This window comes from Centroberyx affinis, unplaced genomic scaffold (genome assembly GCF_046629955.1).
Source record: "Centroberyx affinis isolate AG114_WGS23_722 - 3 ecotype Tasmania unplaced genomic scaffold, CSIRO-AGI_Caff_v1 ptg003686l_1, whole genome shotgun sequence".
Lineage (NCBI taxonomy): Eukaryota > Metazoa > Chordata > Actinopteri > Beryciformes > Berycidae > Centroberyx > Centroberyx affinis.
In genome coordinates, this window is record NW_027281581.1 from 49,049 (window position 1) to 74,190 (window position 25,142).

At 39.1% G+C, this 25,142-nt stretch overlaps 1 protein-coding gene across 1 annotated transcript in view; it reads right to left on the reverse strand.

Annotated features, from left to right (window-relative positions):
* Positions 1-6,757: 6,757 nt before the first annotated feature.
* Positions 6,758-25,142, reverse strand: part of LOC139661972 (uncharacterized protein C14orf132-like) — a 46,316-nt gene continuing 27,931 nt past the window's right edge. The window contains exon 3 of the mRNA XM_071540562.1: positions 6,758-6,988. Within this exon, the coding sequence (XP_071396663.1) occupies positions 6,758-6,988 (231 nt within the window). The remainder of the gene's footprint in view (positions 6,989-25,142) is intronic.

The following is a 25,142-nucleotide window of genomic DNA, read 5'->3' on the forward strand; positions in this document are numbered from 1 at the left end:
GACATGATTAGATATGAAATGTCACCATAACACACGTGAGAAAATCATGCTAGCTAGGAAAATCCCTTTGAATGTGTAAAGCAGTGCAGCAACAGAATGATTGTCATCAATCACCTTGGAAGGTAAGAGCATACCAATGAGAAGCAACGGTTTGCATCTTAGAAAAAAAAATAGTAGGCTAAAATCAATGCAGCTTGCGATGGGATGTGGAAGAATATTTTTCTGTAACATTTGTGAGAGTGAACTTAATATTTTTTCCACCAAGATGATCTTTCTGATAGATTAAATAATAGGTGAATGATGATAATAAGTGAATGATAATACATAATGATAATAAATTAGTTCTGGCTTATGTAAACAGGTTTAAGTAATATATTTGCTAATATACTGATAATGACAGTCCATAATATTTAAAGGTAATGCATTTTTTTAATATATATTTTTCATTGCATTCCAAAAAGATATACTTGGGTAAAATATAGCAGGGTGTAATATAATGTGACAATACATCTGTGTTACCTGTGGCTTTGCTGGAGTTGAACTCACATGCAGAATGCTTCAGTATGAGGACAAATAAAAAAAAGAGGGCTGACTGTAGATAATATTCCCCAGCTACTGCAGCTAGTAAACCATTTATCCCCTCAGGTAAGAGAATCAGTCATGGCTAGTTTTGGGCGTGAAATGCAAACAAAACTTGGCTACTCTCGATTATCATCTTCATAAGTCAAAACACAAAAACACAAAAAATACAAGGTTTAATATACTGTACTTCTTGAAAGAGATGGAAGACACAGACACTGAATGAATGAACTTGGAGAGTCAGCTATTTTCAGTGAACCCAGGTTGTCACACTGTCAGAAAAACACTGACCCTAAACCCCGGCGGACATGCTGTGGGGTTTTGACGGAGCGGCCTCTGGGAATGTCGGTGTCATCAGAGTGACTGTGAGAGGAGGGTTGGCTGGTCACGACTCGCTGTGCGTGCCCAGCCAGGCGAGCGGTGCACCGGGGCGGGGACGGACGTGAGGACCGTGCTAAATGCGGGACGGCGGGGCGCTGTGTGATGTGAATGCTCAGCAGACAGACGCACCGCTGAGGTGAAGACAAAGACCTCATCACGGCACACTTACAGTTTTCTTTAGTCCGAACCACAGTGGAAAAGTTTCCTTTGTTGCATTTGGTTTGTTCAGGGTTCACGCTGCCCAAGTACAAGTGAACCAGGAGTTGTAAACAAAAGTCACATGACTCACAAGTAGCTTGTTTATTGGACAAAGTTTTGGATGGGCATATACATCTGCCTTCAACTCAAGGGTTAGGGTTAGGGTTAGGAAAGGGTTAGGGTTACAGCAAAAACTTTTCTAGTTTGAGTCAAGTTTTCATTTTTAGCAAAAGTTCTTATTTAACCATGACTCATTTTAGTTATCCTAAACCTAATCATAGTTGCTTTACTTGCTTAATCTTAACTATTAGCTAACCTTTTCACGTGATGCACAAGAGAAAATGTCCAATTCGCAACATAATGTTCACAGAATTTGTGCGCACAACATGCAATCTGTATTTCAGAGTTTCTACTTGTTTCACAAAATTTTATGAGACTGGGTTGTATCTTTTTGGCTGTAGAGGTTCAAAACTATGTGTGATATAATTGTCTAAACGACACGTACTTGAGCTCCGGTCTACTCTCCTCTTGACTCTCCTCCTCACAATTCATTACAAAATGACCACCATGCTACTCATTTAGCTTAATCAACTTAATATGCAGCTGAAGGATGTGCTTAGCTTATCAAAAAGGTAATTACTATGCAGAAACAATGTCTTGGTGGTGATATGGTACACTTATGTCTATGTCCCTTTGTGGAAAACGTTTTTGTACAAGTTAGATAAATGTTGATACATTCTAATGTTTTTAAACTGACTGGAAACTCCTTAGTTATGCACACTGATGCAAGCCAAACTAATGATAAGATGTGCTTTGTTTAGTGTACATGATTTAAATGTGAATTACATTTAATGTCTGCACTTTTCTTACCCAAATATAATGCAAAATATATATATAACAAAAGCTTCAAAGTATGGTAAACTGCCTTACTTTTGATATTACACGACTCCAAGGTTGCATATTACCTGCTTTATTTTATTGTGTGGAATTCATACCATGTATTCTGATAACTATGCGTTACTCATCACCAGGTTATTCTTTAGAGCCTATTATTTCTGCCTCTGATGTCTGAATCAATGTAAGTTAATCACTTGCATTGGCAATAGCGACCACAGCAGTATTGATCCTTTCTATGTTGATTGGTGAGGTGCTAGCTGAATAATGAGCATGGTAAACAGCGTAGGAGTCAGTCATTGAGGCATCAAGTAGCTAACATAAAAAGGGATATTTGTGACATGATGGAAAATGCAGAAATTGGTGCATTTCATGGTTTGGGCATTTCTAAGTAACACCTAAAAATCACATTAGCAGATCACACTAGCAAACTCAAGTCAGATATTTCTGTATTTTTGCACTCAGTCATTCCTGGAGGATCATGAAAAGTCATGATGACTCATGATCAGCTTTGATTTCTTAAAAGGGCCAAGTTAATCAAAAAACTCAAATGTAAGTATTCCTGTAACATATTTGAAGGTCTAACCGGATGATTTTGTTCTAGATAAAATAGATTTTCTTTTCTTAGAATAGCAAATGACTAAGAAAGTCCATATGCTGGGTACGAAAATGAACATAAAATAAGCCTTCTCTGGGAAAAGGGAAATTCACACTCTCAAAAAGATATCTTGATTGATTTATTTTTTCAATTAAAAAACATGCCGCTTAGCAAACTCAAGAAAAGAGACAAAGCCTATGTTAACTTTTGTTTTCAGTCTTTTCTTTTCTTTCAATCAAGATATCTTTTTAGGCCATATTCAAACTTTGGTATAAATACTGCGATACTGATGTCACCACTTGCAAGTGGGTGGAGTTTGGCTGGCTTGACAGGTGTGAGGGTGGAGTGGGCCTTCTTTAAAATCCCTGACTACCTTTCAAGAAAATCCCATTATCTTTAGTGGGAAAAAAAGCATTTTCTGTGAATAACAACACTTGACATTTGACATTTATTCACGACAGTTTAATAATAGCTACATTTTGATACAAAAGACCAAAATTACAGTGCTAGTGATGTACAGTATGGATGAACACATATAGTAAGTGTCCAACTCTCTCCAAAAACACTGCAACAACTTTATAACTGACAGCTCAGGATATGCAGAGCCTATCGCTGCAGTCGGGTAGAAAACACGTATTTGCAAAAAAAAAAAAAAAAAGGAACTTTTTCAGGATTGACGGAAGGAATGTTTATTTTCTCACTGATACCCATGTGTAATTGGAAAAATACAATAGAGTTTTAACAGGTCTCAAGGGGATAAATGGTCATGAAACTTACTCAAAACATAAATGATCGTGTAAACAGTAAAATTGCAGTTATGTGGTTTTTACCCAACAACAGTGCTACAGTATATACAAACTGTCCTGTACAGATAGCTTTAGTCATCACTTTGGGGAAGAATAATTACTCCACTGGAGATTTTGTTTGGACAAATCCACTTCAAAGCAAAAGTCCATCAGGGGTTTTGAAAACGAAAACCTGACAGGACTCCGCCTCTCCTCAGTCAACTTGTAGCCTAAACTACCTGTATACTTTTGCAGTTCAACTCACGGTGAGCTTCTCTATATTGTAACTGTGCCGCGAGGGCAAGGAGATTCTCTAATCAGCATATCATTAACCCAATTTTTATGAGTCATCCATCTCCCGGTTAAAGACCTATTAATCAAAGTCAGCATCGAACTACTTGATAACACAAACTGATGGTAGCGTGTGCAGAGAGCGAGCGCCATCCTTTCCCCTTAAAAACGATACTGTATCCCATGACTTCATCAGTCTGTGACCGTGACAGGCAGACTAGCCGGCCATTCACAAAACAGTCACTTTATTAATGCACTGTCTGTGACCTCCGGGGTCCTGCTCTGCTGCCATGTCCCACTGATGCATCAGGGATTTCGTGACATTTCATTAGCCTCGCAGCCCCGACATTACACCTAATAGGCGAGCTCACTGTCTGCTGTCATTTGGGGAGTGACTTTGAGTGTCCCGTCTCGAGGCTGCAGGGGAAGGAAAGCGTCTCGGCTCGCCAGGGGAAAGCTGTGCGCTACGGGTCATCGTGCTCCAAAGGGAGTATATTCGTCAATATCCAGACTGTTATTCACATTAGGGCTGTCTGGAGGATTCTCTGTGTTTGGATGAATCACGAGTTTTGCTACAAAATCCGCCATTTGAAAACAGGATGCTTACTCTTACAAGATGATTGATGGCAAAAAACTTAAATTATTACAAACGAAGGTAGGCTAATTTAAAGAGGGAAGAAGTAAGATTTTTACTGCCCTATAGCACAAAATGACCATGATATATCTGCAGGGGAATTGATAATACTAATGATTACTTGGCCAGGCGATGAGATTTCTGGCTTTCAAAACTCACTTCCTGGCCCATACCCCGACCCTCGCACACACACACACACATACACACACACACACACACACACACACACCTACTCTCCCTGAATACATTGGAAGACAGTGCTATGAGTGAGAGAAACAAGACATTTCAGCTAGAAAGTCCAAAAAGTGTCGTTCTCAATCCAGAAAAGCAAATGACAAAGTGGTATTATTATTCCAGTTTTTAGCATAGTGATATACAGTATTAGCTATTCTCTAGATGTTTCCGTTGGATCTCTGCTTTAGCTAGTTTACTCGTCTCTGTTGTGAAAATGTGACTTTATTATTTGTGTCAATCAGAGGCCACCCTAATTCAAGGGGACAGGAGGGGTGGGGGGGGGAGAAGTGCTATCAATGTTGTTGCAATTCCTACTGGGCACCAATAGAGGTTAAGAAAACACTTTTACACTCTGGGTCCTCTGTGTTTTAGAGATGATGAATTTAAGCTTACAAATTTCTCTCCAGTATGGATATGTAACATTTTGGGAATAAAATACCTGGGGGGGGGGGGGTTGTTGCCCTCGAGGCAGCTGTGTGTGTGTTGTGGCATCATTAGCTGGGCGTGTGTGGCATCTGTGTGTTGCTAGCCAGGTGGGCTGGGAGACATAAAGCAGGTGCGCTGCCGGGGGAGCGTGAGGATGGGAGCAGGGAGATGCATCGCTATGGCAACAGGCAACTTTCACCCAGAGCTCATTACAGCTATTCAGCATGGAAAGCAATTTGGGTGCCAATGTGCCTCACAAGGACAAAGATTGAGGAGAATCCAAGCTAAGGACCCAATCCAGATTTTTTTTTTATTATACCAATTATGGGTATATTCAAACACAATTCTGAGGGGTATGCCTTGCAGATGGAAAACAGTCATTTTGTAAATATCAGATTGTAAATGCAAAATACAAAACTAAAAATTACAATGTCAAAATACATTTAGAACTACTTTAGCTTCAAGAGCTCAGTGATTCAATTTTAGAGAGGGAAACTGTTGAATGATAACCAAGCCGGCACAGGCTGAGTATAAACACATGGAGCGCTGTACACTGGTTGGGCCTTTAAATCAAAAATACATTCACCACCGGGCTTACAAATATATACAAACTGTTGCACTGATATACTGTAATAGGAATATTACACTTTCTTTATTTCTTGGTATCCAAGTTGGATGAGGATTAGCGTATTTAAGGGGAAATAAGCATGCTACCTTTGTTCAGTGAATTTAAGTGTGTAGGCTAAAGATTGTCTGTTCAACAGAGAAAAGGCTGATTTGTTTGATTTTAAACCATTTTGTCAGATAGAGCAGGCTTACATTTTAAAGGGGCCATACAATCTAATGTAAGCTTTGGGGCATCCACCTTTTTTACATCTGTTGTAATGATCGTCATGACAACAAAAGCTCAGAAAATAAGGCCCAGATTGAAAATTATCCTTTAATGGAGGAATGATTATCGTATTGAAACCAGCAGCTGCCTATTTACACCGGTGAAAAAATAACTGGGAGTCTGAAAAGTGTAAATGGAAAGAATTTGTCCTTGCATCTGTGGTAGTTTTGGAATTAAAGAAGATTTGCAATGAGATTATGGCACAAAAAGTATCTCTCACTCCTCTAGACTCTCTGTCATCTGGGCACTGTGCCAAGCTGTTACACTGCCCCACCCTCATGTCTCTTAGTACAGTATTACCTCATTTATCTGAAGAGCGCCCTCCAGCTTAGGCCCCCTTTAAACACCCCCACACCCACCCCCACTCACCCCCACTCACCTGCACACACACACACACACACACACCCTGCCTCTGCAGAGACATATGTAAAAAGTGACTTTTTTCACAAGTTTCTATAGGCCATTAGAGAAAACCCCATACTTTGAAGCACAAAAACACATTGATATTCTTCTATGTACAACAAAGAGAACATTTTGTACATTATGTTTCCTATTCCCACTCTATTTCCACAAAAAGAAAATTTTTGTGCAGTGTATTCCCTATTTCCATTCTTCCATGCTTCACTGGCAGAAGTTCATTATGACTCAAGTACTTTGAGTATGATGACTGCTGGGTAATTTTGCTGATGTGTCCTTCAGTGACTAGGCGAAAATTTGTTTTGTGAGTCATCCACGCCGCAGAAAGAACTGCCATTGTACACTGCACTAACAGCCAGTCACTGTTCATTCCTAGTCATGCAGTATATTCCAGTCCCTGCAAATGTCCCGGCTTATAGCCGTTACTTTCAGAAAGTGAATGCATACACAACACCCACGACTACTATGTTCCCAATGGTGGCAGTGATGGCAATCCAGAGCCAGATGGCGTCTCGGGACATGGACTGGGGCTCCTCCGGCGGGCCGTGGGCGGCCATGGAGGCAGCGTGGACGCTGGCAGAGGAGTTGAACAGAGAGTGGTCAGTGCTGTAGTCATCGTTGGGCGAGGAGTCCATGAAGGCTCCGGTCATCACCGGGATCTGAGGGCAGAAGAACAACACAGAGAGATAAACAAAGGGAAGGCAATCATTACTACTATAACTACTGCTGCTTCAACTACTACTGCTACAGCATACTACTACTACAACAACAACAACAACAACAACAAATACTACTACTACTACTACTACTACTACTACTGCTAACACTACTACTACTACTAGGCTACTACCACTCCTATTGCTGCTTCTACTGTAATTGCTACTGCACTACTACGACTAGTAGTACTAATAACAATATAACTTTCCAACACTTCTCAAAATTACAAAGTTCTGTGAACATATTAGCAGACAATCAGCTCTAATCCAGACTTGCACTGCCAGCTCCATGTAACTCACTGAGGCCCACTCAGCAAAATTCAGAGACCATATTGGACTCCAAACAAACAAATTAACAAAACTACTATACTGTAGCATAATGAGAAAAAGGGAAAACAGGAAAGCAATAAGCCAGATTTCTGTAGAAATATCATGACTTTGCATCTTCCCATTTGAGTCTTGAATATATTAGGAACATCTCTTTCCATGACACAGACTGAACAAGGTAAATTGTGGTGAAAGCTATGATCCCTTGTTCATTTCACCTATTACATCAACTTTGGTCATAAAGGGGGTGGGTTTTTTTTATCCTGGAGAAAACTGAGACAGACTATAAAAGGATTTGCACTTGAATATGAGGAAGGTATTGTTAATATGCTGTGCAAACAGTGTAATTACACATGCCTCTGAAGCACATCCAAAATATTCCTCTAACTAAAGTCAAAGGGCACAGTCTTTCCTCTGGCTGATATTCGGTGAATATATATTTTTTTCATTTATCTGTTTTTTTCCCTTTCCAACATTATCTGGGAAAATATAAATTGTCTGAAAAAGGCTCAGTTATTCAGTTATTCATCCAGGGTGAAGCTGTTATCTGTAAAGCAGAGCTATTTTAAAATCACCATTGTGGCACATTCAGGATTCTGTGGCTCATCTGAATCTAATCTACAATGGAGCCACTGGAGCGGAACAAAAAAATTAGATAGGAAATAGGAACAGTCAGAACATGAGGTGAATTTGAAAGTTTCTGTCACGGAGACTGAACTTTAACTAACATGTCTTGATGTCTTGAAAAAACACAGGAAGGGTTTTATTCTACAGTATATATCCATCTAGATATCCATTTTGAGGACTAGATGTGCTTTGTTCAATAGTTCAAAAATAAAACTGAATAAATCATCTACACTTTTGTTTTTTTTATGAGTACAGGCCTTATATAACTCAAATATAACGAGTAGCTTCAACAGTAATGTTGAGTTACTTTCTTGTAAGCAAACTTTTTGTAGGGGGTATGCGTCACTTCAAATGGCTGATATCTCATTTTGGAATGAAGTTCTTCATGTTTTATTGTTATAGTTGATGACTGAGTTTTTTATTAAGTGGTCTGTTCACAAGACCTGTTGCAAAGCACCTCTGCTTATTAATTTACCTCTGAGTTTATGGGCTTTCTTCTGCACAATCAACTGACACATTGAATTTCTTGATGACCTAATCAAGCAAAGCACTGTGATGGGATCAGTGGGAGTGTGATTTCACATTTCTGTTGATTGATTTTGAAGATTCACACCTCACAAAGAATCAATGGTATTGAAGTAACACACTGTAAATGGCAGGGAATTTACAAGATTGTCCAAATGTCAGGATATCAATGCAATTTACACAGAATAACTCTCTGCACAAGTTCTACACTGCAAAAAACATCTATCTTAACAAGTCATTCAGCCTTCAAATCTTATTTTTCTTAAAGAGAAAAAGTCTGCCAGTGAGGAGAGATAGATGAGTGTCAGTATCTTGAAAAAAGTCAGAATACTATCAAGAAAATGACACTTGATTCTACAAAATTCTTGAAACAAGTTGATTTGCATTGGAAATGTGAAATTATCTAACCCTATTGGCAGATGTCTTCACTCATTTTAAGAAAATTACAATTTTAGGACTGAATGACTATAGGATGGAGATTTTTTGCAGTCTAAAGAAAAAAGAACCAATCTTAAGACAGTTACTCCATCATTTAGTATAATATTACTTCACTGCCGTCTGAAAAACAGCTTCTAATCTCACTTAAAATGTCTCAAACTTTATGATTACTCAGCAAGGTATGTCATATTGAGAAAACCTTTGACGTTTAATAAATTTTTTATATTTTCCATTAAGAAAGTTCCAGACTCACTTTAAATGAACCACACACTCTGTTGCTGGATGGTGTCACCTTGAAGTCCGCTAACCGCATGAATTTTAATGCTGTCACTAATTTACTTCATCAACAGAGCTAGATTAGTTTCACTGAGATGCCATTAGGATTCATGATGAACACACACATCACCGCTACACGATTAAACCATTACGTAAATCCAAACAAACACTGTTGTTTTCTTTAACACAAAGCAAAGACAGAGTTGCATACAGAATAGACACTACCAGTCTACCACAGTGTCGAAAAAAACAGAAAAATGCATATTCACATCTACTGGTAACATTCTCTGTGAGAAGGGAATGAATAGCCTACGTCTCCTAAAAATGTAGCCTTTATCCATAGTTATTTTTCCACATTTTAGAATAATAGTAAAGACATCAAAACTATTAAATAATACAAATGGAATTATGCAGTGACCAAAAAAGTGTTAAACAAATCAAAACTATCTTATATTTTAGATTCTTTAAAGTAGCCGCCCTTTGCCTTGATGGAAAGGCAAAGGCTCTGGAAAGAAATTCACTATTTATATTTGTCTAAGAAACTAATTTTAAGTATTTAAACAGAAGCCTTTAGATCAAAATGGCTTGAAGAGAATGAAAAACTTAGTACATTCAGTCAAGTGGGTATAAACTTTTGACTGGTAGTGTACAAACTTCTTTAGGAAGGTAGGTGTTTTGCACGATTTCTGTCTCAATGTTTCATGATTTAAAAATCCTCCTTAACCTGTCTCTCCCCCTTCATGATTGAATTTAACGAGACAAATCAAAATCTAATCCTAGCTTTCACCTCGATCCACTGAGTCAGACTATTTTCATGGAAAGAGCAGCTGTTTCTCATATTTTGCACTGATTACCGGATGAGAACACAAAACTGGCTTGTTCTCATCGTGTGTCTGTTAAGATGGAGCTAGGGAAATCAGCATTTAGCCTTCAAATCTCCTCCTAAATGGAATGAATTTTTATACTGGTAATATTAGACTCTATAATCCCTGTTCACCCATTCAGGATGGAAATGTAATTGACAATGGCAAGAACATGCATCTATTTTAACAGATTACATGTCTGCTTATCTTGTTTTATAGTGCTTGTATGTTATAATTAGTGGTATAAAGAGTTATATATGGTATTATATGGGATATATGTATAATCTGCTGTCCTTTCCATGTTTCCTCTGTATCTTTACACTGCATGTGAGATCCTGTTTACCTAACCATGCATGTCAATATGTGCTGTGTAACTCTATAAGCTGCCTATATGTGTCTCCACCAAGACAAATTCTTGCACATTTATTTTCATTTTGATTCTGAAATTAAGTTTGATGTCTATGACAACTGCACTAACAGCAAGAAAATCACATTATTTTACTGTATGGAGAGTTTCCTTCCAAAATGCTACATCAACCTGAAGCACATTTCTCATTATTTCAAAACATGATTATATCTTCTAAAATGCCACTATTTTGTGATCAAAGGTCTTCCGGTTGCTGATATCTCCAATAATATTCAACAGTGAGTTTACTCTCATGAGTGCATTCGTTCTGTCAGAGTAGGTGTTATTATTTTTTTATGGAGAATATCTCTTACTGGAATAAAACTCATGATTTGTTTTTCTGCTGTCTACAAAGGGCTTTTATGTACTGTACATTACACATGTATGTTTTTAAGACCCCCTATTAAAATAAAGATTAAGTGAAAGCATAGAGTTGCCACACAGCATGGCCACAACCCTATACGCCAGAGGAAAACAAACACTCCTGTCTGGGTGAGAGATGAGGTGCATGCACGCTCATTCGCTTGTGCCACAGTACATGCTTTTTGCTCCAACCGGCCATTTAAGTGCTGTGTTCTGTTCTGGGTAATAGACGTGTCTGTCACAGCCATAACGGCTTTTTGAAATGGCTTTCTGGGCAGAACAAATGAATCTCACATATTGGCTCCCCAGTGGCCAGCCAGCTAACTCACAGCTGAGGCAATAATTAAGAGGCATCAACAAGATAGCGAGGCGGGGGGGATTCACACAAACCTGGCCAGACGACCTGGATTTATGAACTAATTTCTGTTGATTTTCTGCCCCCGCACAATTTCCCACTTTATCACTGCCGCGGCCCCCCCCCCCCCCCCCATGCAGATGCTGTTGTAAATAGTTACTCTGTTCAGTTATGATGTCGGCTCCCTGAAATGTTGCTTTTGGAAGCAACAGCATCCTCATGTATGAAAATGCATGCAGAGATATTTTTGTCAAACCTTGATTCCACCAACTGCTTTGAAAGAGTGCGCAACATTTTACGAACACCTGCTGAAGGTGAATCCAGGTAAAAGCGAAGATTCCTCAGCATTCAAACAAAATAGAACATAAACAAGACATATGATCAACAGGACAACAGGTGCATGTGCTTGTGATTGGCAATTATATTTCCATCCTGAATCGGTGAATGGGGATTATAGCGTCTAACATCTGATATAACATTTTATCGGGCGAATAGAGGGCTGATTTCCCCGGTTCCATCTTATCCAGACCGAGACGTTCCTGCCTTTTCAATTGCTAATCAATTCTTCTAGAGTACAAAATGATAGAAGCACCTGCTCTCTCCTTGAAATACACGGACGAGGTGAATCCAGGTGAGAGCTATGATTCCTTTTTAATTTCGTCCATTAAATCCACTTCAATCATGAAAGGCAGATGTAGATTAGGTTAAAGAAAGACATTAGTGTGCTGTTTCATATTCCTGCCTCATAGGCTCTCTTTTGCAAAAATCCATGCATCAAACAATTCATCTACTGTACATCTCATTTCAAGATTGAAAAATAATCTTCTCCCTTTCAGCTGTTTTCCAAGTATCCATTCATCTCTTAAGCATAGAACTAAACTGAGTGTGCAAAGTATAAGTAACATCTTCTTCTTATTCAGTTGCACCTCCTATGTCGGTATGTATGTCTACTTATTTTATTTTTCTGCTCTTATGTGTTGTTATGCGTTTTTATTCTTCTTGCATTTTTATTCTTGTCTTGTTTTATTCTCTGCATTTTTATTCTTGTCTTGGTATATTCTTTGCATTTTTTATTCTTGTCTTTTATAACCGATTCTATAAAGCACTTTGGTACAGACTAAACTTGAACTGTGCACAGTCTGGTTCTCTTGGTCTCAATATCGCAAAAGGCTTAAATATCCTCTCTCCTCCTGTCTTCTCCCAGTGGGTTTAACAGGTGAAACAGGCTCATCTGGATTCACTTGGTCAGTCTACAGTATTAGGACCAGATTCCAAATATCGAGTCCTAACGTATTTTGCACAATTCATGCCTCAGCTCTCTCAGGGTTTAATAATCTCTCTTAAACCTGTGTCCTCTGCATTTAGGGGGACATCTAAAATGAATCTATCACCTGGATTTACACGGTCACACTGCATCACTGAAAGGTATTCCTGATATTTTCTATGCTCAGTGCAGATAGAGAGAGAGTGCCTTTCAGTAGAGTCTTAGTATGTCTCTTGTCTGCGTATCACTGTCTCCGTCCCTGTGGCCCGATGCACACAGGCCCGGAGAGCACTTTGCAAAGCAACTGTCACAAACGGTGAACGTCTTCCCGTTGCTATCGGCTGCTCCACAATTAAGCCTCCAGTCGGATGTCAGTCACTGGGGGTTTAAGTGCTCTCTGTGCACTAAATGATCCTCTGTCCTCTAGCCTGTGGTTGTAACACATAAGGAAATGATGCACTGTATTTTAGAGCCCAGAGCAGCTGTTTGCTCACTGAGACTCATTGGTTACCGGTACGTTCTAGAGTGGATTTTAAGGTTCTTTTATTAGTGTTTAAATCTCTTAGTGGCCTAGGCCCCCAGTACATGTCTGATATGCTCTTAAGGTATGAGCCTAGTCGATCTCTCAGGTTCTCTGGTACCGGACTTCTTGTTGTTCCAAGGACGAGGACCAAGAGCTATGGGGAGACAGCCTTTAGTGTCTATGGTCCCCGTCTTTGGAATAGCCTGCCAGAGGATCTGAGGAACTTACCATCATTGAGCACGTTTAAAAGGAATCTTAAAACCTACCTTTTTAGCCTAGCCTTTGCATAAGGATTTTCCATTTCTTCTTACTATTATTATTATTGCTGTTTTATTGCATTTTATTTGTTGGTTTTTCATCTTGTTTCTTTTATTCTGTTCTGTTTTATTCTGTTTTTTTTTTTTTACATTTGATTTGTCTTTTTATGTTCTGAAAAGCACTTTGAATTGCATTTGCTTGCCTGAATGGTGCTATATAAATAGAGTTTGATTTGATTTGATTTAAGATCACTAGCACTAACATCATATAAATAAATGTCCTTTTTGTTACTCTCTTATGCCGACTGATATAACACAATATGATTCAACCTATATCCAGTTCATGAAAGCTTTTCCATTTGCTGTTCTAAACACCCGGCAGATCTTTCCTGGGAAAAATCCCCTGGTTTTACATTTCAGGTTTGTTTGGAATAAACAGAAGAAGAAGAACTGGGTAGTTAGCATGAGCAGCGATAGCCACCATGGCTGAACAGACAAAGAAAAGAGGAACTCAAACTGCATCAACAGAAAATCCAAGCTCTGCCCACACTGTTTGATTGACAGGTGATCTGTGGGAAGTGCAGTGCAGAAACACCACAGAAATGAACGCTGAGCACCAAAAATGTTAATTATCACATATCACAATGACTTCTTGAATCTAACTATCCAACTGCAATAGCCTATTTTCAAATGAGGTAGTTTCTATTCTCTTCGCAGGAAGTTTACAGGTGTCTGTAGCTTCATGAGCGTATTGATTTCTATTATTTTTAAGAGTTTTACAAGGAATTTATAAGGAATTTCTATCTGCGTATCCCCCTGACACACACATACATGTATACATTTCATAAGGGCTTCTTGCATAAGGACACTTTAACAGCGATTGACACACTGGCTGTTGCGGGTATTGAACCTGTGACCTTTTACAGGACGGTCTGCCCAGCAACCAGATGCTCTTCTTCTTTAACAATGTGCTAAAGTTAATCGCTCAGGATTACTGTGAAGGAGCAACATGCTGCTTCTGTGTCCTCCAGCCTGATCTGTATTCTCAGGCACGCTTCACATGAAAAGAAATCTCTCCTGAGGTACGCAGGCATTTATAACGGCATTATCCTCCTGTGTGCGTTTACACCGAATGGCTCATCTCAAGTTTCTCAGTGCAGCTCCTATTTCCTTATCAATACTCTAATACACACTATGCCAAGCAAGCATAGAGCATTTAATCATCTTCAGCTTCCAAGGATTCATTTTGAAAATGTGGTGCAATTATTGGATTTCTACCCTGACGATCTATAGTGATGGCCTTTTCCCAGGTCATAAGATGAGCGCCTCGCACTTAACGAGCCACTGTCATTTGTCGTGCGAATATCGAGAAGGTGAATGAAGAGGAGGAGTCTACAATCACATTGATATTGCCAAGTTTCATTTCATTTCTGCAGAATTTGGTCGTTTGGAAATTCCTCATGCCTGTTATGAGCGTTATCACATTATTGAAGATGGAGCGCCTGTGTCACAGCAAAGTCAGTCAGCTATTTTTTCCCCTCCCTTCTCACTCCTGTTCATGCCTGGAGTTCAGATCCTCCCTGTGCCTTGGAAATGTCACACACCTTTACTAATTACAGGCCTATCATTGTGGCTTCTTCCTCTTAAAAAAAACAATAAAGTTTATCTCTGTGCTTTTGACTTTAATATTTCTTTCCCTGACACTAGGCACGAGCAGCTACAGTAAAGATGAAAGAGGCTGTTGGTGAATTGAATGGAGCTGAGATTAAGTCTAAGCACGCCCTAATTACTATAAAGGTGATCCTTCAAATCACAAAGCACAAGTCATCCATCAGACATCCACGAGAGAATAGACAGGGATATTAATACTGCTACTATTATTACAATCCTTACAACAACAACAACCACTACTACAGCAAAGAAGAAGAGGAAGAAGAACAAGAAAAAGAACAAGAACAAGAAGATCAAGAAGAACAAGATCAAGATATATCTTGCAAATAATACATTGCTCTTTCCCATCTCAGATTGATTCTACTCTTGCTGCTTGGACCTTCCCTGAAGAGTTAATCCGGGTGAAACCCATCTACCAGACTGTAAACAAGCCCAGAGCGAAAGCAGCGGCCGCCACTCATTTCATGCTGAGCCGCATCCCGGGGAAACAGGATATTTAATGTGCATGTGCACTCACAATCCATTCAGCCACAGGCTTCTGAACCAAAGGGGAAAACAGAAGAGAACACCCGCACTTTCAGCAGCACCTGAATTTTTTTCTTTGCATGATAATCAAATGAATATGTCCCATGTGTGCAGGAGGTAACTGGGTTAGTAACAGTGCTCAGGGCGGATGGGGAGCTGAGTGCAGTGGCTCTCAAGGTTTGAGCCTTAAGAGGGTTTCAGGGCGTGTGCAAGTAGAATTAGGAATAGGTCAATTTTATTATTATTTAATTTACCTAAATGAGAGAGCAGAACATGAGAATTACCATGAAATCGGATCAGAGATGTCATTCTCCCCACCATTATCTCTACAGTATAAAAACTTTTACTTACTTGTACAAACTTACTTTTATTGTAAGGCCTTTCTATAATCTTTGGCTTTTATTCATTGTATACTTGTTGTCTTGTCTGTTATTCATTTATTCAATGATTTATTTATTTATTCTATTTGTTTGATCCCGATGGCTAGAAATTTCTTACTTCATTGTTGTGTTTTATTGATCTTTGACTCTTTTTTTTCCCCCTTGGATGTGAAGCACATTGTTACTTTGTTTTGTTTTGAAGTGCTGTATAAATAAATATGATTCTAATATTAATATTATTAACATGAAAATGTAAAGGAACCTCCAGGTTAGTTGTTATAGATGCTGTCCTACAACTGAAAAGCCACAAGTTCAATCCCAACAATCTGTCTATCAACAGCCATTTATTCTGCTAAAGTGATCTTGAGTAATACGACAAACCTCTACCTGCTCTGTCATTTGTAATTGGATAACAGCACTAGTTATATGGCTAAAATGTGAATGTGCTCAGCAAACATGCAAGCTCCTTTCCATCATTACAAATGCATTTTGCATGGCCGAGGTTTGTTCAAACCCACAGAATTTTATTTCAAATTCTAGTGAAGATACCAAGGTTTCCAAAGATATCAAATGTGTATAAAATGATGCACAAAACATCTAGTTTTCTTTCTATTTGATGTAATGATGCAGACATAAAAAAATGGTGTCTTGGGTTTGAATATTTCACTCAATATAAACAGCTATAGCTTCAATTAAGCACTGTAACAACTAGGTGTAGAATATACCTGTATGTGACATTGTCATACAATATGGAAAAAAATGTTTTTTTTAGTTACTTAGTTACTTGAGGGGAAATTTAAAGGGAAACCAGGTTGAATGGGCTAATCATGCATTGCACAAAATCTGCCTGGCCTGTCTGTGAGGCTTACTTGGGTTAAAATGTGCTGTAGCCTGTGTAACAACCTGTAGCATAGTCACCTGTAATCTGTAGTAACACTGACATTTTGCATTTCAGACATTTAGGTGACGCTCCTATCCAAAGCAACAGTGCGTGCAACAGAAGAACAACATCTCATCTGCTCAGTTTAGCTCTTGTGCCAAGCAGGGTGTTGACATGGTGCTGTTTTGACAGATTAACCACCGGGGGATTATTTTGGGAAGCCGACATCGACAGGGCGGATGACACCTCATTCACCTTTCATTTGTTCTTTGACAAGAGCGGACAGATAATGGATTGGAGATGGAATAGGGTTGGCACTGAGGAGCCCAGGCGGCCACATATAATACATCGGGAACAGATAACCTCATTGAGCGATATCCTTCCACTTCCCTGCAGATTCAATGTTTTGACTGATGTGACACTGCAACAGCCTGATAGCAGCCTGCGAATCCCTGAAGATATAAACCTAGTGCTGGGACTCTTTGTTGCAAATTGTTGTTGAATATTAAACAGGACGGTCAGAATTTTGATTCAGGGATCTTTTTGACCTCGTCTTTACCTCTTGAGATTAAGTGTCACTTTAGGAAGGATTATTCCTCTATTTTACATGAAATTCAGATGGCTCTTTGGCCTGTGTGTAATTTATGGAGCAGGTGAAACCGGAAAGCATGGCTTGGTTCTGGTAATTGCCAAAGACAAGTCAATTTTAACTACTGCTAATGGTTATTTAATAAGAGTCACACAGAGAACTCTGGCATTTTGCATAATTTGTAGTTAAATCACCTTAAATAATGGAACCAGCAACATTTCTTTTGCTCCTATGACTTTCTGACTACTAATTGCCAGAGAACTGCAGTTAACCATGAATTCTAGTTTCAATTGGTTCTTACATTACAAATTATGGCTTCCTGCAATGAAAACATTTGTCTGACATCATGTCAACATGGCAGCATACACTGTAAACACTACAAAGCATTATTTTATTTTCCCCGCACGACAGTTGTTTGGCTTCATATGCTGCAACTTGAGCGGTATAAGCAACATAAATAAACAGCAACATGTCTAACCAAGAACAAACATGGAGAGTCAGGGAAATTCAAGTGTCTGGACCAATGAGCAGGTCAGCTATCTCCTAAACATTCTATGAGGGACTGAACACAAAATTACCTTCAGCAATTTTTTCATACATAAGGAGAAAGCAGATCTAAAATTGCTTTATAAACAACAGGGCACAAAGGAATATGTCTATGAGTGGAAGCAGGGGGTTGGGGATGTGTGAAGTACACAAATCACACTTGAGCAGTTTTTTCACTTGGAATATAATTTTGATATATTGAATAAACCCAAAGCACAATGAATGCAAAACAAAACACAGGTCAATGTCTCATAGTTAGCATAATAATGTTCAAAAAATCTGTTGTACGTTTGCCTGGAGAAGAGGGTTGGGACCAGTTAACAGTTAGTGAAGCAAGCTTGTTTCCAGGCCGAATCCCTCGGCCAGCAGGGGGAAATGAGTGAGTGCAGCTTTCCCCTCCGTCAACAAACACCATCGACTCCGTCCTTAAGGGAGCCACTTACTGTAAAACCCAAAACAAATCCGATTCCAGTCCCTGTAACTTTAGCTAAGCATGATGGACTTGTTTACACTCTTTGCTGTAACATTTCCTTCTCTGGTGTTTAGTTTACCCTCGGTTCATTTTGTCATGCTAGGCTTTCCAAGCATGAGTAACTGCTGGCTATCTGATATCAACATCCATCTCCCAATACCCATAAAGCCTTGCGCTTTGAGGTCATTTCCTATAGCGGTTCAGATTGCATCCTTACTCCTTATGAGCCGCAGTGCAGTTTGCTTGGAAAAGGACCGAGACTCGCATTTTCAAATGTCTCAGTGCCGTTATTTGGTGCCACCAAAATTGGAACACTGCAAACTCTTAACAAGTCATTCAGTCTATTATTGAGTCCTAAAATGGTAATTTTCTTAAAACAAGTGAGGAAATCTGCCAATGGGGTTAGATAATTTTACTTGTTTCCAGTGCAGTGATCTGCTTTATTCTGACTTGTTTCAACATAGTGACACTAATTTCTAGAAAATTCCTGAAACAAGTGAAACTGCATTGGCTATCTCATCCCATTCGCAGAATTGTTCTTGTTGTCGAATTCTTGTTTTGAGAAGATTAAGAAGGCTGAATATGAGACTAAATGACTTGTTGAGATGGACGTTTTTTCCGCTTTGAATGGCATTATTCTCACCTGCCCAAACCAAATGAACCGGAATTAAGTTGTAAACGTAAAAGTAAAAGTTTGAATAAACCGCTCCAAACATGCTTGGCGTGATCGAACCCTGTCTAAAAGGTGAAAGAGGAAGATGCACCGATGTTGAGTAAAGCCCTTTCCTGGACAAATGAAGGTTTTAAAACAGTTGCATCATCTGGTTGGATTCTCCTGCCTGCTGCTGTAGTGAAGAGCTGCTGCTGCTGCTGCTGTGCTGGAGGGCAGACAGCAGTGAGGATGACCCAGAGAACTTCCCGTTTCCTCTCCCGCTGCCCTTGGCCTCCTTTTGCCACACACACACACACACAGCTGATTAGACAAATGTCCTCTGACGAGTCGTGGCTACAGTCTGCGTTTGATTGAGAGGGCCATACGTTCCACCGGTTCAACAGGCCAGCGGCAAGACTGACTCTCTTGCTCAATTTGTTTATTTTTCCACGAGGACAGACAGAAGGAAGGGCAGCCTAGTGGTGAGAGAGACTGTCCTGTAATGGGAAGGTCACAGGTTTGGTATCCGCAAGAACGTGTCCATCCAACAGCCATGTGTCCTGCTGAAGTGTCCTTGAGCAAGATGATTCAGCCCTGCCTTGCTCACTCATTTTAAAGATGCTGCTCTGGAGAAGAGTGTCACTTCAGTGGAAGTGAAAGGAAATGTAAGTGTTTGTTTGAGGGAAAAAGAACGAGTCTTTTACGCCTCTGTGCACAACTTTAATGGACGGACAATGTTTCGAGCACAAAGGCTCTTTGTCAGATGTCGTCCGTCCATTAAAGTTGTGTTTGAGTGCAGAAATGTGCAGGCTTTTCCTTTTTCTATGAGATTTCCTTAGCCCAGCACTAACAAAGTGATAATAGGCGTATTTTTCTTAGTGTTTGTTTGAGGGGCCGTATGTCCCGCCAGCTTAGCAGGCCAGTGGCAGTACTGATATCTGCACCCTGCATGTCGTCTACTGTATGTATGGTTTGTTTTTCAAGAGCAGATGCATTCACACTGCAAAATATGTCCATCTTAATCATTTAGTCTCATATTCAGCCTGAAAATCTTATTTTTGTTAAACCAAGAAAAAAATTCTGCCAATGAAGTGATACAACTCCACTTGTTTGCAATGCAGTTTCACGTCTTTCAGGAATTTTCTAGAAATGAGTGTCAATATCTTGAAACAAGTCAGAATAAGGCAGATCACTGCACTACTATCAAGAAAATGACACTTGATTCTACAAAATTCTTGAAACAAATTGATTTGCATTGGAAACAAGTGAAATTATCTAACCCCACTGGTAGATTTTTTTCACTTATTTTAAGACAATTATGATTTTAGGACTCAATAATACACTAAATGACTTGTTAAGATCACATCAAGCCTCACTGTCACATTTACATTTTGGGCATTCAGCTAGAGCTCATATCCACAGTCGTTTACAATTAATACAACAGTACAATATGCTGGAACAATAGAATAAATCCTTCATTGCTAACATAACAAGCAACAAGAAGTCCAAGGGTGAAAAAGCCAAAGGCAACAGATGTCCCCAGTAGGTTCACATATAATAGAGACACGCTAGGTAAAGAATAAGAGCCAGGCAGAAAAGTTTTCTGCCCGTGGGCTGCCATTAGAAACTCCCCCATCCTGCATCTAACCTGCATCTATTCTCTTCACTGCAGACTATTCTTTCTGCCTACTCTCAAACGCCATAGATAGAACTGACTAGGCATATTGTACACAAACTCTCAATTGTCAAACTACTTGCCAGAGCTTTCTGTACACTTTCTGATAGCTGAGAAGGGAATAAAATTTGAATTTTCTGAATAATTCCTCGCAGAGTTGGAGTAACAGTGCAGTGGAAGTGCAGTACAGGTAAGGAAATCTTTATTATCCCAATAAAATGTGGGCAGTCAAGGTTAAATACATAGACAAACAATAGATTAAGAGTGCAGTGCAGCATGCAGCAAAATGTGGGATTTCTACATCTGCTACATCTGCACTTTTCCCCTTTTTGATTCAGGCGCTGACAGAGTCTTGGTAAGACATCGCCATGGTGACGATGATGACCCGCTACACAGCGAGCGCTGCAGGTCCTCTGGTGGAGGTTGCATCACAGGATGACGCCTGCTGTAATGTGACATAATCAGGGTGGCGAAGAGGCCTCTGACTCCCTGCATGTCACTGGGACAGGAAAAGCCCTTACTGTGGTGAAACGCCTGCCTGTGGCTGAGTAGTCATACGTTCTAGTGCTAACATGTTCTCTGCAGTGTGAACACATGTGTGTATGGCTTATTGTATTTTAGCAAGGACAGAAACAGTGATATAGTGCAACCAACTGCCTATTTTAGTCTTATGCAGTATTTTTTTGGAATATCTATTTTTTAGGACTATCAGTATCGGCCAATATCAGCAATATTGTATCAGTATATTATTTCTACTGCCGATTTTTTCCTATATTTGTGGAATTGTGGAATTTTTTTAGGAGTGTGTCAATACACCTGACAAATTAGCAACAGAATAAAATTAACATGGTCTTTTGTTTGAAAACCACTTAATTATCTTAAGATAGGCATGTCTGAAAAGCTTCACCTGTTTTGCATTTGTGCTAAGATTCTTACAAAAATGTATATCCATATCGGCCGATATGTACGGAAGCCGAGAACGGCCGTGCTTACAATTATTTTTTTTAATGCCGTGATCTCGAGATCACGAGTTAATTATCTCGTTATCTCGAGAGAACGAGATAATCAACCCGTTATCACAAGAAAACAAAATGTCGTTTCCTCCTATTACTTATAATGCCATGCCAGCATGCATAGGGCGTCTTGGAAACTGTAGCAACTGATTTTTAAGCTGGAAATCGTAACTGCAGCAAACAAAACTACACATTTATGCTTCCTGTTCAGTTATGAATCCTCCCCGACAGTCATGACAGTGATCTTGAAGGCTGAAATCAGGTGTGATCAAATGAACCAGACACTCTTTTGAGTTCTCCATAATTATCCCGTGATCTCGAGAAAACAAAAGTCGTTTTCTCGTGATAAATAATCTCGTTATCTCAAGAAAACGACTTCTGTTTTCTCGAGATAACGAGATAAATTAACCCGTTATCTCGAGAAAACAAGCTTTGTTATCTCGAGTTCACGAGATAATGAACTCGTGATCTCGAGATAACGGCATTAAAAATAATAACTGCAAGCACGGCCGTTCTAGGCTTCCGTAGATATGGATGGGAAAATATTGGATATAAAAAAACATCGCTGCATCCCTAGTATTTTTACTACTGTTAACTTGTTTTGATTGTTTTCATCTATCTTTGGAGCAGGGCATTGTCAGTAGCGGGGATTGAACCAGCAACCATTCCACTACTTGGAGGTTTTAACCGACCTGCCACTCCATTCTCAATCAGCAAGCCTCTCTACTGGACATCATGTGAATGATTGAGTAAAAATTCAGATGCAGCTATTGAAGAAATCCCATTTTACTGTATGCTTGATGAATTACCACTTCACTATGGATCTGTTAGCAACAATAATTGGTTACAGAAAAAATAAGTTTTGCTCTCTTTTCAGCTGGAAGTTACAAGAAATGGACCATACACTCATTTGTCTCTGCTGTGTAATGTTCGATAAAGAATTGTCTTCAGTAGAAATGCGGGATAGATGCCAAGAGTTCCCACAATCTGGGCCATCAGTTACAATGTGAGATCCAGTAGAGAAGCACAATCATTCATAATTCAGTTAGTTAGATAATGATCTAAAATGTGAACTGTCCGCAAAACAAAGATGAACTTCTCTCCTGCTTCATTAGGTCTACGTTCAAATGTTTTTGATAAATGGTAGAAAACACATTAAAATGTCTCATAATACATTCCTCAGAAATTAACATAAAACTCAAATCATTGAGGGAGTAAGATGAATGAGTCATAACTGTGCCATTCAGTAATATGCATGAAAGCATAAAGAAAACCAATGAATGAAGAATACAGGACAGTGCTTTCTTTAAATATTCTTTTACATCAATCTATGCATAGAGATAATGAACTACATTTTTCATGTTTAAATTTCTCATCATTAGAGGGCACTTGAACGAGCAATATTTAATCTGCATACTAATGAGCATTATAAATTTCCATACAACACACTCCTTACAGAGATTACACACTCAGTAGACCACAGGGCGGCTCAGATATCACACACTGCAGGAAGAATTGATCATATCCCAGCCATATAATGACCATGTCCCTCTGAAAGAATGGTCAGTGTGTGATGTTCCATTTAATTAAGCACTAACGTGAACCAGTGTCCCTTAATACAACTTGAGTAATGCCTGATTGGATCTCTACAAAGAAATAGTACACATAGAGAATGTATCTTTATGTAAAACAAACTAACAAAAACAAAAACAAGATGCACGTCAAACTATAAATCAATTTCATGTATTATTTGTGACACTTTGTGTGCACTGGCTGTGAAATGCAGTTGTCTTGAAAATTGGACTGGTTCAATTAGTTGCTTTTTTGCAGGGATCCCTGTACCAACTGATAATGTAATAACTGATTAATAATGTAATAACTAGTCAAAATGGAATAAAATATGTCCCTCTAAATGAGTCAAAAGTGTAATAAAACGTTTTAATGCAATAATTTGCTGGATAATGTAATAACATCATTATTACATTGTCTGGGGATAAGGGCGTAACTTATTTTTAACATTCTTATTATGCATCCAAGTTATTACATTATTAGTCAATATGATTGTTGCATTATCAGTTAAAAAATATGTTACACCCTTATGAAGTTATAATGGCTGACTAATGTAATAATGTGATGGTGTTATTGTACATTATCTCGGAAATATGAGGGACGTTTTGTTATATTTTGACGTTATTACATATATTATATTTGAAGTTATTACATTATCAATTGCTACAATTCAGCTTGGAGTTTATGGAGCATTTTCTGTGGAGCATTTGAGGAACAAGTCTCTGGAACAAGCTTGAATTAAGTGACTTTTGAACTTTCGTAAAGATAGCAACACTAGGAAAATAAGGGCCAAGTTGAAAATAACAGGAATAATCCTTTAAAACATCTCTTGTTTACGTAGTAATATATTTTGTCTCTCTGAAATGTCATTCGGACCTTTTACAAGATTGACTAACCTGTAAATTGAGTTTTACAGGTATTTTGAGGCTGTAAAAACTTGTTTTCTCAATGTCCCTGCATGACTGTTCCAAGACTATAAACCAGAGTTGCAAGATTTTCAAAATCACAAGGAAATATTAGTCATCGACACATTTACCCCCTTCAGTTGAAGGCTTCTCTCAGACCCCCAAAATCAACCAACTAAAGTTCCAAAAGAAACTTAATTTGTGTCTTCAAGTCATTCCAGAGTAAAGAACTTCTCCCTAACTTAATACAACACTAAGTCTAAGAACTTGCCCACCAGCGTCAACACTGTTATTTGAAAGTTAAAGTAATGGATTTAAAGTTAAAAAACAAAAGTCTTTTTGGGTTTGTGTAATGAAACTCTGTTACGTAATTTGGAACCATTGTCTCATTTGTTCACTTGACCATGTCTGAATAAAAGGCCAAAATGTCTTTTAAGGCACTTTTACAGTGTATCCATTAAGTTGTTGGATAGGCTGCCCGGTCTCTTTGAGCGGCTCGGCCCCCTGGCTACCTGCATGACTCATTCACTTTGTGGCATTTCTTGCAATGCGCTGCCATTTTCATTCCCTCTCCCATTTCCATTCTTTTTAAGTCAAGAAAGCCTATAACCATCCTACCACCATACTGTGCTAGATCTTGTGTTTTTCACCGAGGCAATATAAAGTGTGGCTTTCAGACTGCACTGTATATCATTGCCTCTTGGAGTGGCTCCAGTCTCACTGGGTCAATAATGCTCATCTGATCTAATATCAGCTGCCACATTGGCCTGTTTGTAAAGAGTTTCCTTATGAGGAGTTGTTCACTAAATAAATATAAAAATCACCATGGGAAGGTTAGAGTTTCTCTGCGGGCCTTTTGTCCTCGTGCTGTGTGTTATAACCTCAACACACAGGAGAGGTGTTGACAGCTGGCAGCGTTCAGCTCGTCTGTACACACACACACCTCCAGCCATGCCCTGCTGCTACGGCAGGCTAAGTTAGAAGTGGAGGTGCGCG